Source organism: Syngnathus acus, chromosome 17 (genome assembly GCF_901709675.1).
Source record: "Syngnathus acus chromosome 17, fSynAcu1.2, whole genome shotgun sequence".
NCBI lineage: Eukaryota > Metazoa > Chordata > Actinopteri > Syngnathiformes > Syngnathidae > Syngnathus > Syngnathus acus.
The window spans coordinates 11014288-11029235 of record NC_051102.1 but is presented as its reverse complement, the minus strand read 5'-3'; the positions used below and the strand labels follow the sequence as shown (position 1 = coordinate 11029235).

The 14948-nt window shown below is 44.2% G+C and overlaps 1 protein-coding gene across 1 annotated transcript; it reads left to right on the top strand.

Moving 5' to 3' along the window:
* Positions 1–133: 133 nt before the first annotated feature.
* pigk (phosphatidylinositol glycan anchor biosynthesis, class K) lies at positions 134–13282 on the top strand. The gene is made up of 11 exons (XM_037275600.1): positions 134–262; positions 426–479; positions 560–651; positions 895–1030; positions 1131–1242; positions 1334–1430; positions 2086–2203; positions 2307–2417; positions 2948–3120; positions 6963–7038; positions 11547–13282. The coding sequence occupies exons 1-11, from the start codon at positions 194–196 to the stop codon at positions 11661–11663; spliced, it is 1155 nt and encodes a 384-aa protein (XP_037131495.1). The 5' UTR covers positions 134–193; the 3' UTR covers positions 11664–13282.
* Positions 13283–14948: the final 1666 nt, after the last annotated feature.

Below are 14948 nucleotides of genomic sequence, written 5' to 3'. Positions count from 1 at the left end.
TGGCTTCTTGTAGAATCGGACCTCATCACAAACATCATGAGTTTTCACGACATCATCTTATGACTTGCTCAGCCGGCAACGTGTTACAAGCTTTTATTTTGACACTTTTCAACCGGAAGTACTCGTAGGACCGCGCCGAGTGTCGAGCACTTTGCCTTGCTGGTTTCGCAGTTTCACTCCACTCCACTACTGCATGATGAAAATTCTCACTCTCGCTCTCTTATTGAGCACCTTTTCTTCAACGAACGGCATAAATGTCGCGGTAAGCATCACCGCTCTGTGCTAAATCCCGATTAATTGACCCCTTTATTCTTTTGGGCGACGCGGTTAGCCGGTTAGCTTGCCGTGCTGTCATCCTCTGATCATTTCTTTGAACTGACACCATTTTCAAACTTGTGTCTTTCTACACTTTCTTTTTTAACCAGGAGTCCGCCGGTCAGTTCTTCAGCAGCGGTCATACCAATAATTGGGCAGTTCTGGTCAGTTTCACACAGATGACGCGTCGCTTTGTGGACAATTTCTTTATCCATCTTAATACATACACGTGTGCTTTTAACAGGCGTGTACGTCCAGATTCTGGTTCAACTACCGTCATGTGGCCAACACCCTGTCCGTGTACCGAAGCGTGAAGCGTCTCGGCATCCCTGATAGGTGTGTGTCTTGAAGTGATTGTTAAATCGCATATTTCCCATGTCAAGGTCTGCCATCTCTATGACGTCATTTTCAGTTGCCGTTCACCAAGTCCCCATCAAACGTATTGCTTTTTTGCAATGATTAGACCGACAATACTTGGGCTTTTTACATTTTCCAATTCTCTCAGATTCCTTCGTCAACGCTTGAGCACAATAGAAATGGCATTTTCTAGTTGATTTGACCTTTTGCTTGTTCTCTCAGTCACATCGTACTGATGCTGGCAGACGACATGGCTTGCAACCACAGAAACCCCAAGCCGGCTACCGTGTTCAGCCACAAGAGCTTGGAGCTGAACGTGTACGGCGACGACGTGGAGGTGGACTACCGAGGTTATGAGGTACGTTTGGCGAGAACCAAGTTCAAGCCACCTTTCCCACCCCGTCATCGCTTTTACTTTTGTGGCGAGCCCGTGTAATGTTGCTGGGTCCATTTTCCAGGTGACTGTGGAGAATTTTCTGCGAGTCCTGACGGGGAGGCTTCCGCCCAGCACGCCGCGCTCCAAGCGTCTCCTGTCTGATGACCGAAGCAACATTCTCATTTATCTGACAGGTCATTATGCAGTCATTTCAAAATGGAGAAAAAGGAATGTCAGTGCAGTGTGACTCTTTGATTTAGTTTAGTATTTGTGTGTTTTCTAAAGGACATGGTGGCAATGGCTTCCTGAAGTTCCAAGACTTTGAAGAGATCACCAATGTGGATTTGGGGGATGCCTTTGAGCAGATGTGGCAAAAAAGGAGGTAAATGATGACGTGTCAATCAAGCATTGTGGCTTCGCACAAGAAATGAAACATCAGTATCTGTTGACACAATATTGTCGTGCAATGTTGTCATCATGGAACCCTAATTGTCACTACTTAACGTCGTATTATCTGGAATGCTCATGTTCACCACACAGACTATTGAAATGCTCCCAAGGACAAGCTAGGCTGAACTACTAACTTCATCCTTCCTTGCATAGATCAACAGAACATAATGGCAGGGAGAGATGCAGTCAGCACGGTTACAACGTACATTAAAGCAGCGTTTGTTAGCGGGGCAGTTTGTGTGCTCTGCTCCTGTGCTGCTGTTCTTCTTGGCAACAGAGTTCCAAGGGGCTCAGTAGTCCACTCAACGGTCCCGTGTGTGAGATCAATGACGGCAATGAACTGAAGAGCATTCCTCTCATGGTTGTTTTTTTCCTTAATGCGGAAAGGAAGGAAACAGCGACTTGAGGGAGCCGTTCATTTGTCTGGATGACGCACGGGGTTACCGCTGCATCCACTCTTGAGAAAAAAAAATGTTATTTGAGAGGGGAAAATAAGGTGCCAGACTTAGTTGCCTTAGCAACCGTCCAATGAAAGATGCTTTTAAGGGTGTGAGCATGAAACCTTCTCTTTTGACGTGTGTCGCCAGGTACAACGAACTGCTTTTCATCATCGATACTTGTCAGGGAGCCTCCATGTACGAGAAGTTCTACTCGCCGAACATCATTGCTCTGGCCAGCAGTCAAGTTGGAGAGGACTCCTTGTCGGTGGGTTTCCCGCGAGGAGCGTATTAATAAACATTCCCATTATTAACCTCTGTATTGTGAAAGTACGAAGATTGACCGGTGGCGAATTTGTCCTATCACGCAGCACCAACCTGATTTGTCCATCGGAGTCCATCTGGCGGATCGTTACACTTTCTACCTTCTGGAGTTCCTTGAAGACATCCACCCTACCAGCAAAGCTAATATGAATGATCTGGTGAGCTCATTTCCCTTCTCCCACTCATCACTTACAGTAATGCTAATTATACTGCCCCTTGGTGGCCAAGTGAAAGAGCAGCATTCGTGACGCACAAACTCGTTTCATTCGATTGACATTCTTCAAAGAGTGACACGGGTTGCCTTCATGTTTTATCATGTTCAAATCTGATTCACTAGCTGGACATGAAACCGAATATATATGTGGACCTTTTGACATTATGTTTCGAATATTGGCTCCATGCTGTGCTGACTCGTGGTGCTAGCTTGGCACACTAGGCAGCGCCCGCATTTCGCCCTCCCTCCCTCCCTCTCCCCAATTCCAGCAAATATCAAATGGCCTGAAGAAATAATCTCCAACTTCCATTTGTCACCTTTAATTACTTTTGTTCCGGTGCCTTTTTGAGATCGATGCGACGGATTTTTCGGACGTGCGGCAATGCATTATGGGCTGTGGCTGACAGCTGAATAACAGGATGACTGAGTACTGAATAACTTGTGCTGGTCTAACTTGTTTTGTTTTTCCCGCAGTTCAAAATATGCCCCAAGAGCCAGTGCGTGTCCACTACGGGCTACCGTACAGACCTGTTCCTGCGCGACCCAGGAAGCGCCCTCATCACCGATTTCTTTGGTAACGTCCGCAAGGTGGAGCTCTCCAGGGAAACCATCAACTTGACCGAGCCCATCATTTTGGTGGAAGACAAGTAAGTAAGCAAGCCAAGCACACAGTCTAGTCTCTGTGACAAATTCCTCTGGAAAATTGATCCTTCCTTTTCGCGCACATTCAGTATACGCACACTATTGACCATCTGAACTCTGTTGCTAATTAAAACGGCAGCACCAAAGTACCTTGGCTACTGTTATCTAGCACATCTGACCATCCTTATCCTCAGCAAAGGTGTTTTTATTTAGTTTTCTAGATTGATTTAAAACGACTCAATATACACTTCAAAGAATAGATACTATCATTAGCTGCCATTTGATTTTTAATTAAAAAGAGTGCAAATTGGGTTTAAACTTTAATGAGAGGCTGTTATCATTGGCTTGTAATGGAAGGGCAGTAAGCCCAATTTAATTGGATTTCTCTCATTTGCGCTTCTTCACTGGTTGTTTTGTCTGGGTTGCAATGCAGAGCATACTCTCTAAATTCTGACAGTCAGAGGTGCCCTCAGTTCATGAGAAAAACAGAGCTCTGCATTCACTTTCTAGCTTTCCACAAAGTAGAAAGTTGCACAATTGCAGGGTGAAGCCACTCGACGCTTGTAGAGACTCTTCAATCTAGCCCTTCTTACTTCAAGGCCAAGCCACATGTCAATCGCAGTACCAAGACTGACCTGCTGGTGACAGCAAAATGCCAGAAAATACGAAGAAGGCGTCGTAACTGTTGAACTCGGAAGTAGCCATGCAGTAACTCCTCTGGTTACACATCTCATCACATCAATCAATCGACAATCGGTCCTTTGCTGACACATTGGAATTTATTGTCAATATTAGACTTTACACAAATGCGGTTTTTGGCCGACACAAAGTTACATTAAAAAACATTCAAACTTCTCCCAGCCGCACAAATATTGGACTCAATAGAGCACTAAAAGCTTGTAGTCATAATGTTTAGTGTGGCTAATTAGTCATTAGAAGCGCTTGCTTGTCCTCTTTTATAGTCTTTGGCTGTTTTGATTCCCAAGGCAACTCGCAACTTCCCATGTTACTTTACTATTGATTAGTAGCTGGTGGATCAATAATGCAGACCAGAAACACTCTGCTACACGATGTTGCAATTCTTATTCTGGAGAACCAAGTTTTATTGGCAGTTCAACCTAGCTAGCTAGCCCTCTTAAGACAAAATAAAATCATCAAGGTGAGAGTGAATCCAAGTGCTTTGAAATCAAGACACCCAAAAAAAAAAGGATAGCACGTGAATAGGCAGATATCTGCTTTTAATGCAAATGCTTGCTAGTCAAGACACACACACACATTAATTTAATCACTAAATTACTTCTGTAGTCTTTTAATTAAAAACACAAACATTGGACGCAAATTAGTTTAGTCACTGCTTTTGATTGCGCCCCAGCACTCATCCGGCAGTGCACCTTTATTTTAAGCTCTGTGAGTTAGTTGTTGGAGTATTTTTAGACGTATCACTGCTGAGAAACTAATCTACATATTAAAGTGATAATGAAAGTCATGTTGGCAACGCCGCACACTCGGCTAATGATGCCCCACCTTCCCTTGGGAAATAGATATTTATTTTTATGTTGGGGACAACAAAAACATGCTTAAATAGGTCAACTCTTTCAATACCTGGGGAAACCAGATAATGAAAATGGGGAGCTCCATGTGTTGCCATAGAGATGGCGTATCCAAGGCACACACAACCTGGCTAATTAAACGGTTTTCAACATGAATGTTTTTATTTGAATTTGTGCACCACGTTTTGGGATTACCTGATCTTAATCAGTAGTGCTGAGCCTGCGTGTGTGTGTGCGCGTGTGTGTGTTGGTCGTCAATCCTGGCTAATTAAATGGTATTTTATCTCCTGCACCCCCCTCGAGGGCACCCCTCACTTTATGAATCTCTGAGTTAAACTGATGGGTTGAAAAGTCAGTCTGGCCAATTAAAGGGAATGCAAAGTTAAACACGGGATTTGTCTGGCGCACCCCCTGAAGGGAGCACCAGAGCGCTATGTGATTCAAACCAGTGGGCGAGTCAGTCCAAGCCAATTAAATGATACGTGCAGCTGGATAATTTATCACATGGATCTTTTTTGTGGTGCACCATAATTTGCGATTAGAGAGTCAGTTCAATTAAACTATATCACTGCGGTCCTCATATCGCTAAAAGAACCCCCCCCCCCCCCAAAAAAGCCATCTTGCTCGGTCGGGTTACACAATGCTGCGATAATATCAATTTGTGGAAAAAATATCAAATTGACCACATTTGGACTTGCAAAGTTTTTGCCCGACAGGGATGAAATGTAATGTATATTTTTATTTGATTCTTCATAGTTTGGGAATCCATTTTTAGATCCCAACCAAAATGAAATGCTACGTCAAATGTAATAATGTTGTTAAACTTGCGCACCATATTTTGAGCATCTCTAATGTAAACCAGAAGGGTCGATGGTGGACCAATGAAAGGGTATTTCATATGTTTTGAATTTGATCTGGCTTACCCCCTTGAGGATGCGCCACAATTTGGAATGACTTGATCCAAAACGGTCGATTCAATTCAGTCGGGTCAATGAAATGTTTTTGATTCGTTTTTTTTGTCGGCTGTAGAGGGCAACGAGTGGAGTCAACGGGCTGTTATTAAACATTGCGCTGCATGAATGGCCACTTTTGGCCACTGGCTTTCTTTCACTCGTCCTCTCTCATCGAAGCTCTCTCCAAGCGGCCATTTTGCCTCGCAACAAGCTGCTCTTCCATGAAGTGAATTGCACTTGATTGAGAAGACATATGAATGGAGCGTTCAGCCCCTTCTTCATTATACGCACGGCCTAACAATGTAATGACATTTTGCGCCGTTAGTCATCTCCTGTTGACCGAAAGGTGGCCCGACGAGGTTTTTGCCGAGTTCATTTTCCGAGTGATCCATTTATTTGATTTGTGACCCAGTCGGCCAAAGTTTCTTAGCGGAGAATTAGTTTGACCTGAAGATGGCAGGCGCAGACAGCGAGGCTCCGCCCGTTTGAGAGATCTACGCAATAAAGTGGAAAGTGCTCTCGATTGAATTGCCTCATAGTCTACTGGCCTCGCGGCCATTTATTTCTCTTTGTCCTCCTTGTTTTTCACGTACGCACAAAGAGCACTTTTTGAGGAAACCTAAGGTTTTGCTTGGAGAAGAGTGCTTTTTGGTTTTGTCTGGGAAAACCTTGGATTTTCCTCTGTCATCCTTTGAGTTGAGTCTTGCTCAATTTGCAATTGAAAAGACCAAACAATGTCTGGAAAAATATAGAAGCGCTCCAATATTGCAGACAAGCTCGCACACGTGGTTGAGTTGTACTTGACCTAATTAGTGCTGCGTGCGGAAGAAATGCAGCCGTGATTGCCGCGACATTGATTGTCTTATCTGACGCCCTTTCCATTGTTTGAGCTCGTATAGTGTCTTGATTTTTTTTTTTTTTTTTTTTAATCTACACATTCAAGTTGTCAACCAATAGTATCCAATCAACCTGCTTTTTCAAGACTTAATTGGTATTGTTGTAAGGAATTGATCGCAATTACCTTTGAAGGGCAACTGCAAGAAAACAACCAAAGATTTAACCTTAGCCTTCACAAGTCTTTCCATTGTGGCGCAAATTGTCGCAGAAATACTGCTTTGGCGCTATAACAGAAGAGTTGACATTTCCTGCTTCTGCCTTTTTCACGGAACCCTGCGAAGGCAGGATATTACTGTCTGATGATTGTCTTATTTTCAGTTGTCCTGCTTCAGTTACACCTTTGATAGCACCTCCAAAGTCAGGAAATTGTCTACTGTTTCAAACCAATGGGTGGCCGCTTACCATTTGAAAAAATCGAACCCAAAAAGCTTTTTTTTTCTGCTTTAGTTCTGAAAGCGGAGAGCTGCAAAAGGAGTTGCAGTCGTACGTGGATCAGCTGCCAGTGTCCGAGATCATTCATCAGGTAAGACACACGCGCGCACAAACAGACTCGCTGTACGACACACACACACATTCTTCCCTCGAGCTCACCTTCGTGTCAATTCAAGTGCGTCCACGCTTCATTTGGAGGTTGCATAGAAAGTTGTGCAGGACAACCCTTGGCAAATGGCTTTGTGCCATTTCCATGGCTACGGTGGCAACTGTGAAATGTGGCACAATGGACATTTGCGCGACAGAGTGTTTTGTTACCAGTTATAGCTTTTTTTTTTTACCATGCTTTGCATTCAAGTAGCTAGCCAAGCTGTTTTTCTGTACCAATATGCATTACAGACGCAATTGCACATGCATCATTTGTACGCAGAAGCACGGTTCAAAGGACTAAACATTTCACTCAAAAGACAGAATTCAATGAATATTTACTGTAAATCTTGTTGGCAATTCTACTCTGGTCTGATTTCTTCCTCAACCAAGTCTGTTCCTTTTCTTCATCTTCAAAGTATTGCGCTCAGATTGGTTGTTTCACCTGAGCTGAGCATCCCCAAGGGCTTTCTTTGTGCAATTTGCGCAGAGCCGAGCCCCTGAGACTGGCCCACCAAACCACTCGGGTCCAATCGAATTCCTGTTAAGAACCATAGCTGGTGACGCCTCATTTGAATTCCCAGCAGGAAATGACAAACCTGTTTGAAGTTGGTTGCTAGGCAAAACAGTCGTGAGGTCTGATTAATAGAATCAATAGAGTCTTCACGTCACTCCAGAGCCTTGTGTACGTTTCTCCGTTCTCCAACCCCCACCCTTAAATTTCACATCTGTCTTTCAGTAATATACTTTCTGTTTCATTTCCATCCATAATCGTGCGTGTAAAAATAGTACATCTTGTTGGACACTTTTCGTCAGCGGCAGTTTAGTATTTTACAGTCCCTCTCTCTCTCCCTCCCTCTGATTTATTTCCCATGCCTGTATTATAGAATGCATCACCCCAGGGGTCCCCTGCCTTCCACAGAGTCTTGATTATATTCTGGCACTCCTATTTACAGTTGTAGGTCCTCATATCCGGCCATCTGCACTAAGGGTCAGGCTCCCCCGTAGCTTATTGACAGCTCCCCCCTTGCCCGCCTCCTTCAGATTTGCTGCCTTGCGGCCAGAATCCCCCGACGATGCATCTTTGTACTTAAAATTCAGACGCACTCGAGCGATGAAGTAAGATGTGAGCCAGCTTGGCACTGACTCCATGTCTCCAATATGCCCAAGAGGGTCTGCCGCCTGTGGCGACAAACGCAAATCCAATCATTGATTGTCTTCTCGGCGCCCGGCAGAGCATGCGCCAACTTGTAAATAGGGAAGTCATCAGAATGGCTGACAGCGAATATGCGTGCGTGTGCTTTGTAAAAGAAAAACAAAAAGCGGTGTGTGTGTGTGTGTAAAGTCGATTGATTAATGTCCTGTCTCTTCCCATCCCATTCAGTCCATTCGACCATTGCTGGAAAGAAATCACTCACTCCTCTCTTGTGTTTTGTGCTTTCTTTCATTATTTGGCCCGCTGTTCAGCGGCTACGAAATTGTTATTTACGCTTCCGCCGGCTTGACAATACGCCTCCAAAGAATTGAGGGTGTCAAGTGCGCACGGTGGAAATGAATTCCTTGCCGCCTTCGTCGGTCGCAAACGGTGAGACTCCTTCCAAAGTGGACGTGGCTCAGAGTCCTTTGCCACCTCCGCTCTTATTTATTCCATTAGAAGTTGAAATGTGCCTGTGCGCAGCCCTAACAAATGATGGAATTTAGAACAACCAAATAAATACATTTTGTATGAGAATAATAATGTGCCTTCGTTCACATTAGGTACAGTAAAGGAGCAAAACACCGAAGTACCTTTCTGAAACCGATTTAATGAGAGTACAGTACTAGCAGGATAAACTTCCCATCCAATAAAACAACCAATTTCGGGTTGGGATAAGTAGCACATTGTAGCCCAATTTACAATTGTCAGGAATTAGTCAACCCACACATCACATTCTCGCAAATTTGCGCTCTTGCGAGAGTGAAAAGACCCTCGAAAAAAAAAGAAATCAAATAAGACATGACGTGATAGTAGTAGTGGGGGGCATGTCATGGGAGCAAGTGCAATAGAAATCCACTGCCACGCTCCGCTGACATCATTTGCAGCTGTTTTCGACCTTGGGAGCGCTCGTGCTTCCGACCACTGTCAGCATCTCATGTTAATTATCTCCAATCAATCTGATGGCTTTGCTATTAATTGATTTATACCGGCCAATTGAATATGCAACACAGAGGCGGCGTAATAAGCTGCTTCAGTGACGCTTCAATCAGTGAAGGTCACCGAAGCAGCCAGCCAGCCAGCCAGGCAGCCAGCCAGGCAGCCTTCCTCTCTTACCCGTTGATCGTCCACGTGCTTGTCCTTCTTTTATTCATGCCCCATTCAATCAAAGATCATGTAATATGTACATTAGTCTGAAGAAGAAGTGACACCGGAGAGAAGAATGACACTCGCGTGCATCCCAAAAGCCTCAAAGAGAAACAGTGAAGTGAATAAGCAATGACAGCAGCAGTGCCCATCACAAAAGCCTGAGAACGGAGCAGAGCGACAGCAACATGCTAAGCACAAGCCTGATTGATTGATTGAGAGAAGTCAGCAGTCTACAAAAGCCTGGAAAAACAAGTCCAGAGTGTCTTGTTATTTTCACCGGGTGCTATCGACTTGCTCATTTCGCTCGTCTGACTCCATATGTTCCTCGCCTTCTTGCTAGCAGCGCTGATAATGTGACTTTGGGTCAGTGGCGCGCCGCCGTCTCCCATATGTGCTCATCTTCCTCCACTTCAGCGTCTCCTGACGATCACACGCTCTCCGTCATTAGCGAAGACCTGACATGTCCGTACATAGCAAGTAATCAGACGCTAGATTATTGTTATCATAGCTATGGGCCAACTCATTTGCAAGTGAAACGAAGGAAATCTATCTAGAAAGCGAAGTTGTGGTGTATGCCCAATATTATTTGATCATTCACATCCATAGACGTTCATTTGGACTTCCTTAAAGCCATCCAAGATCTTAGCATACGGCTGATTAGCCCCTCATGATTTATACACCATACTTGGGGACGGATGCTATCGGTGTCCAGCTTCCAACTTTGAGGAACACTTGATTTAATTCAGTCTTTAAATCATACAGTATCTTCTTTTCCTTTCAGCTTGACACGTTAAGCTACCACAGTGGGTCTGCAATGCAAAGTCTTTTTTCTTTTTCTTTTCTTTTTCTTAACCTTAAAAGTGCCAAGCCGACGCTCACCCGTGCTCTAATCTGGTTGTTCACGCAGCCTTCCAAACTTGAAGTCATTTACATTCAGTGCAGGGAGTGAAGCGCCATTGATTTCGCTTTGATCAATTGAGCAATTAAATATACGATATTTGCTGTCCAACGTTTACTGATGACCGTGGTCATTTGCCAGCATAGTCGCGTAACTTGCTGTGAAGATCAGGCGTCCTGTTGCATATGGAAGCCCAAAATGACCATTTTTCCCTTAATGTCTGGAAGCGAACAATTTCCTTTCTTTTGTCATGTTGTGAATGATGGATATTCGCAATTTTCCCCCCAGAAGCTTCCGAGGCAGATCGTAATGTCTTGCTGACCGACCGAATGTGTCACTGCAATCTAATCATCAGTCATTGGTGCCTCCTTCAGGGAAGATTGACAGTTTTTGTCTGTTAGTCAAAGACTTAAAAGTAGACCCATTTCCTAATCTGTCTTTCACACTGAAACCAAAGCAGTAAAACTGCGTATTTACATTGGTAAACGTTGGTAGTCATCACAAAAAAAAATGCTCAAATTTCTTTGTGTGTGTATATATTGTGACTCCTTTAGCTTCTACGTTACCTTGCGTCCTGTCCCTCAGCGTGTTGGTCTCCTGTCTGTCTGTCTGTCAGCTTGGCTTTATCTCCATTTGCAGTGTCAATGTTCACAGCTCAGCAAAGCTTCCCCTCGTCTCTCCCTCATGGAGCCAAACGGACACCGTGCTTTTCCTGTTACATCCTGAGAGCTTGTCCTGTCAAGTCTGTGGATGGGGGGGGGGGATCCATAATGTCAGCTTCTGTGGAGAGTAATAACAAAAATCTCCTTAAGTGCTTGCTCGCTGTGTATGTATCATTTTTTCTATTTCTCCCCACCACCATTTCTAGAGGTTAACTCATCGGGGTGCGGAATATTGCTGTCGCATTAGCATATAAATGGTGCGCCTCGCGATGCGCGTTTTAATACGAAGAGGAAATTTAAAAGTATAATGGTACACAAAATGATGATGCGCCGCTACTGAACGGGACAAACATGAGGCGAGGGAGGGAGGTATACTGTCCATGGGCCGGCCTACCATTGTGAATGACAGCGCAATCAGCGGTGGTAGGCTCAACGAGGAGAAATATGCTCACTATTACGCTACTAAACTGCATTCCCCCCCCCCCCCCTTCTTCTCGACCCGCTCTTCCATCCCCCTTATCACCTCACATCACCACCCACCCCTGTAGAAGCCCAAACAGAAAGACTGGCACCCCCCCGATGGCTTCATCCTTGGCCTCTGGACCCTCATCCTGCTTGTGTTTTTCAAGACGTACGGCATGAAGCACCTCAAACACATCTTCTGAGACCAAGAGCTTTTTTGTAAAGCCGCATTGAATGGGAACCTCCAATGATGTACGGCAACGTGACTGCGAGGCCACGGTCGCCGCTTTGTTTTGACACTGTGACATTTGTCTGTGTTTTCCTTTTTTTTTCTATTTAAACTGGATGTTTGGTTTGACTTTTTCAATGGTCTGGGAAGCGTGGCAGTGAAATTTGGACATTTCCACACAAAAATGGGAATTGTGTGACTTGGACTATGTAGCGCAATTCCAGCCAGTCCTTGAATAAGAATTGAATCGCTTTGAGCGGATGTTCTGCTCAGCATATTTTTGTGTTCAGACTGCCGGGCCAGCCAGAGAGGGGAAAAAAAAATGAGACAGAACCCGTCTGATCGGCGGCGACTGGCGCTGCTGAGGGTCGACTACGTTAGGTCTCCGCTGTCAGCGCGCATTACACCCGTCATATCGTGGATGACGATCCTACATAATAGCGACTTTCACCAAATTGCCCTCCCCGTCGAAACATCCGTCAGCTCTCTGACCGACGGCTGTTTGCGTGGCCGTTTGCAGTCCGCCAATAAGTGACTGATAAGCCAGCCAGCCAGCCAGCCAGCCATCCGCTAAGCCATCCCGAATGGATCCTTTGTGATATCATGGGCCTTCTTTTCATTTCTCTTTCCCCCTTTGATTCCTGGCTTGACACTACATCACAGCCTGATTGCCGGGAGGACTGATTGTTGTTTGAAGCGCACGGGCCGGGCCGGGCATGGCCTGGCCGCCTGCCCTCTCTGAAAGCAGACAGCTGCTGCATCAGCCGCCCGGGTGCCTTTCTTCTTATGCATTATTAATAGCGTGCGCACGGCTTCCTTCCTTTTCTGTCTCTTTATTATTTCCTGCCATCCAATTCCCACGGCTTCCCTCCTTCCCCTTTTTGGTTGAGCTCAACATGTTGCACTGCCTCATTTTGGCAGGATGCCGGCCGGCGCCCTGATTATAGATGAATGGCTGAATTAAAAGAATAAATTTGTCTCCAACTGCTGGTAAGCGACAATATTGAGCTTTCCTAATGACTTGGCGAAACCTCCTCTTCCTGCTGCAAGTGCCTCCCTCGAAGGTGATAAGACGCTGTACGATTTTTGACTGTCTCTGAAACGGTTTGAACTTCTGCCACTTTTGGGCTGTGCAGTCGACTGACTGTAAAGCGAGCCACGAGGTGTGTCACAAAAGATTTCAAACCTGTGACGGTGAAGAGCAGCTCTTTGAGAAGCCTCGGTTGATGGTCCAAATTTGCTTCTGTCTTTTGTGATCCTTTTCCGACACACCTCGTCAGCCTGCTCCATTGAAAGAATGACAAACAAAAGGCAAGCCCGAAAGGTTTTGACTGTGTGAATGAAGCTGAAACATTTCAGGGAACATTTGCTTTGTACTGTCAATCATTTCCAAATGTATTCTAGATTATTGGCATCATCACTGGGTGGGTGGGTGGGCAATGTACTTGGAATGAGAGACCAAGCCTGTCTTTATGCTTGGAAAGATTTTGATAGTTTATTATTGCTGTCCAAGGAAAATCCAGTGATATTTGCTTCAAATTAAAAATAATAATAATGGCTACTTGCTTTTCAAGGAAACGACAAAATGATTTTCACAAACAAGTCAAATTTGCCATAAGCATATATATGCTGACAGATTTGGACTATGCTTAAAAGTCATGAATTTCGAGATACATCCGTCCTAATGAGTCCAAACATCTGGTGGTTGCACTTTGTTATGAATACTAAAAAGTCACTTCTGAAGCTACTTGTTTGTAATCAATAGGAAAAAAAAGTGAGCAGACTTGGAAATACGAGCTTTTCATTGGACAGCAACATTATGATGTCTTTTTGCCACTAAAGACTTGACTACTGATTTTTGTCTGCTCTTTTGTATTTGTGAAGGATCTTCATTATTAATAATAATAATAAAGCAGATTTGAAAAATAAACTTTTCCTTGTCTGAATCTTGATCGATTGCCCGAAAACTAATCCAGCAACTCATCAAAGTAAATACGATTTCATTTTGACAGTTGCACCAATAAGTTTGTTGTGAAAACGTCAACACCAAGTCCTGTCAAATTACGGTTTATCTAACGCACCACAGAATTTAATATCTTATTGATTTTTCTTCTTTTTTTGCGAGTGGGAGAAACGCTCAGGAATGGTGATTAGATTTTGGCAGACAAGGTCAACTTGAGCAAACATCTCCCTCCTTGCTCCCTGCCTGTCGAACAGATTTTTTTTCCTTATGCCAATAATGACTTTTACTGATGACTTTTCAAAATAAGTTGGGTGGAAAAATGAACTGGCAAAACAAAAACAAAAAATTCACTTGAAGCATGAAGTGCTTGAAATGATATCCATCTTAAAAACGGATTTAGTGGTTCTATGAACAGTCTGTCATCTTAAATGTCTTACTGAATTTATTCATAGAGACTTAAAATCTTCTACTTCTTTTCCTTTCGGCTTTTTCCCTCCAGGAATGATTTTTGTTTTTTCTTCCCAGGAAGAGTAACAAGCAATACCGCAATCTATTTGATGAATCAATCTGTGAATGTTCTGAACTCCTGTTTCATGCCCGTTTTGTATTTGGCAGACTAATGCTGCTGAAGGAGTTGCGCCATAGCCTGGCTGTAGTCAAGAGTGTCATCTTTTTTTTTAAATGGCAAACTCATTGACACTGTCAACAGCACCTCTGCTGGTTGAAGGTAAGACCTGCACTCCCATTTTGACATCTTTGCTTCAAGTACTATTTCCATGAATTGAACACGCGTCATAAGGTTGAAAGGTCACATGACCCAACACTTTGCGCTGCTGACAGTGTTGGAGGATACCGACCGAGGCACCATCTTAAAGATGTCGAACCGAACTGGAATTACGACGAGCCCGATTTGAATTGTAGATTTGACAAGATTCATACCTGAAATGACAATTGCGGATGTGAAGAATGGAGGTACGGGCTATTTTCGACGAGGCTATACTGAATTAGAGGTAGTTACGACACATGTCCTTATGCGTGAACTAACAAGTTTGTGCCTATTTTGTAAATCAAGCCCTAAATCTTCTTTTTTTTCTGAGCAAACTATTTGCAATTTTTCCAGATTGTGACCTTAATGTTTCTCCACTCCTATCGTCATAGTAACCAAAACGGTACTTGCCGTTGCCCCCCCGTAGAGTGACATGGCTTTAAGCGAGGATCATTTGCACGAGTTGACTCGCCCCCACACGACACCCCTGAGTTTGAGGTTACGTTGAATCCTTTTCATTCATTTCGGTG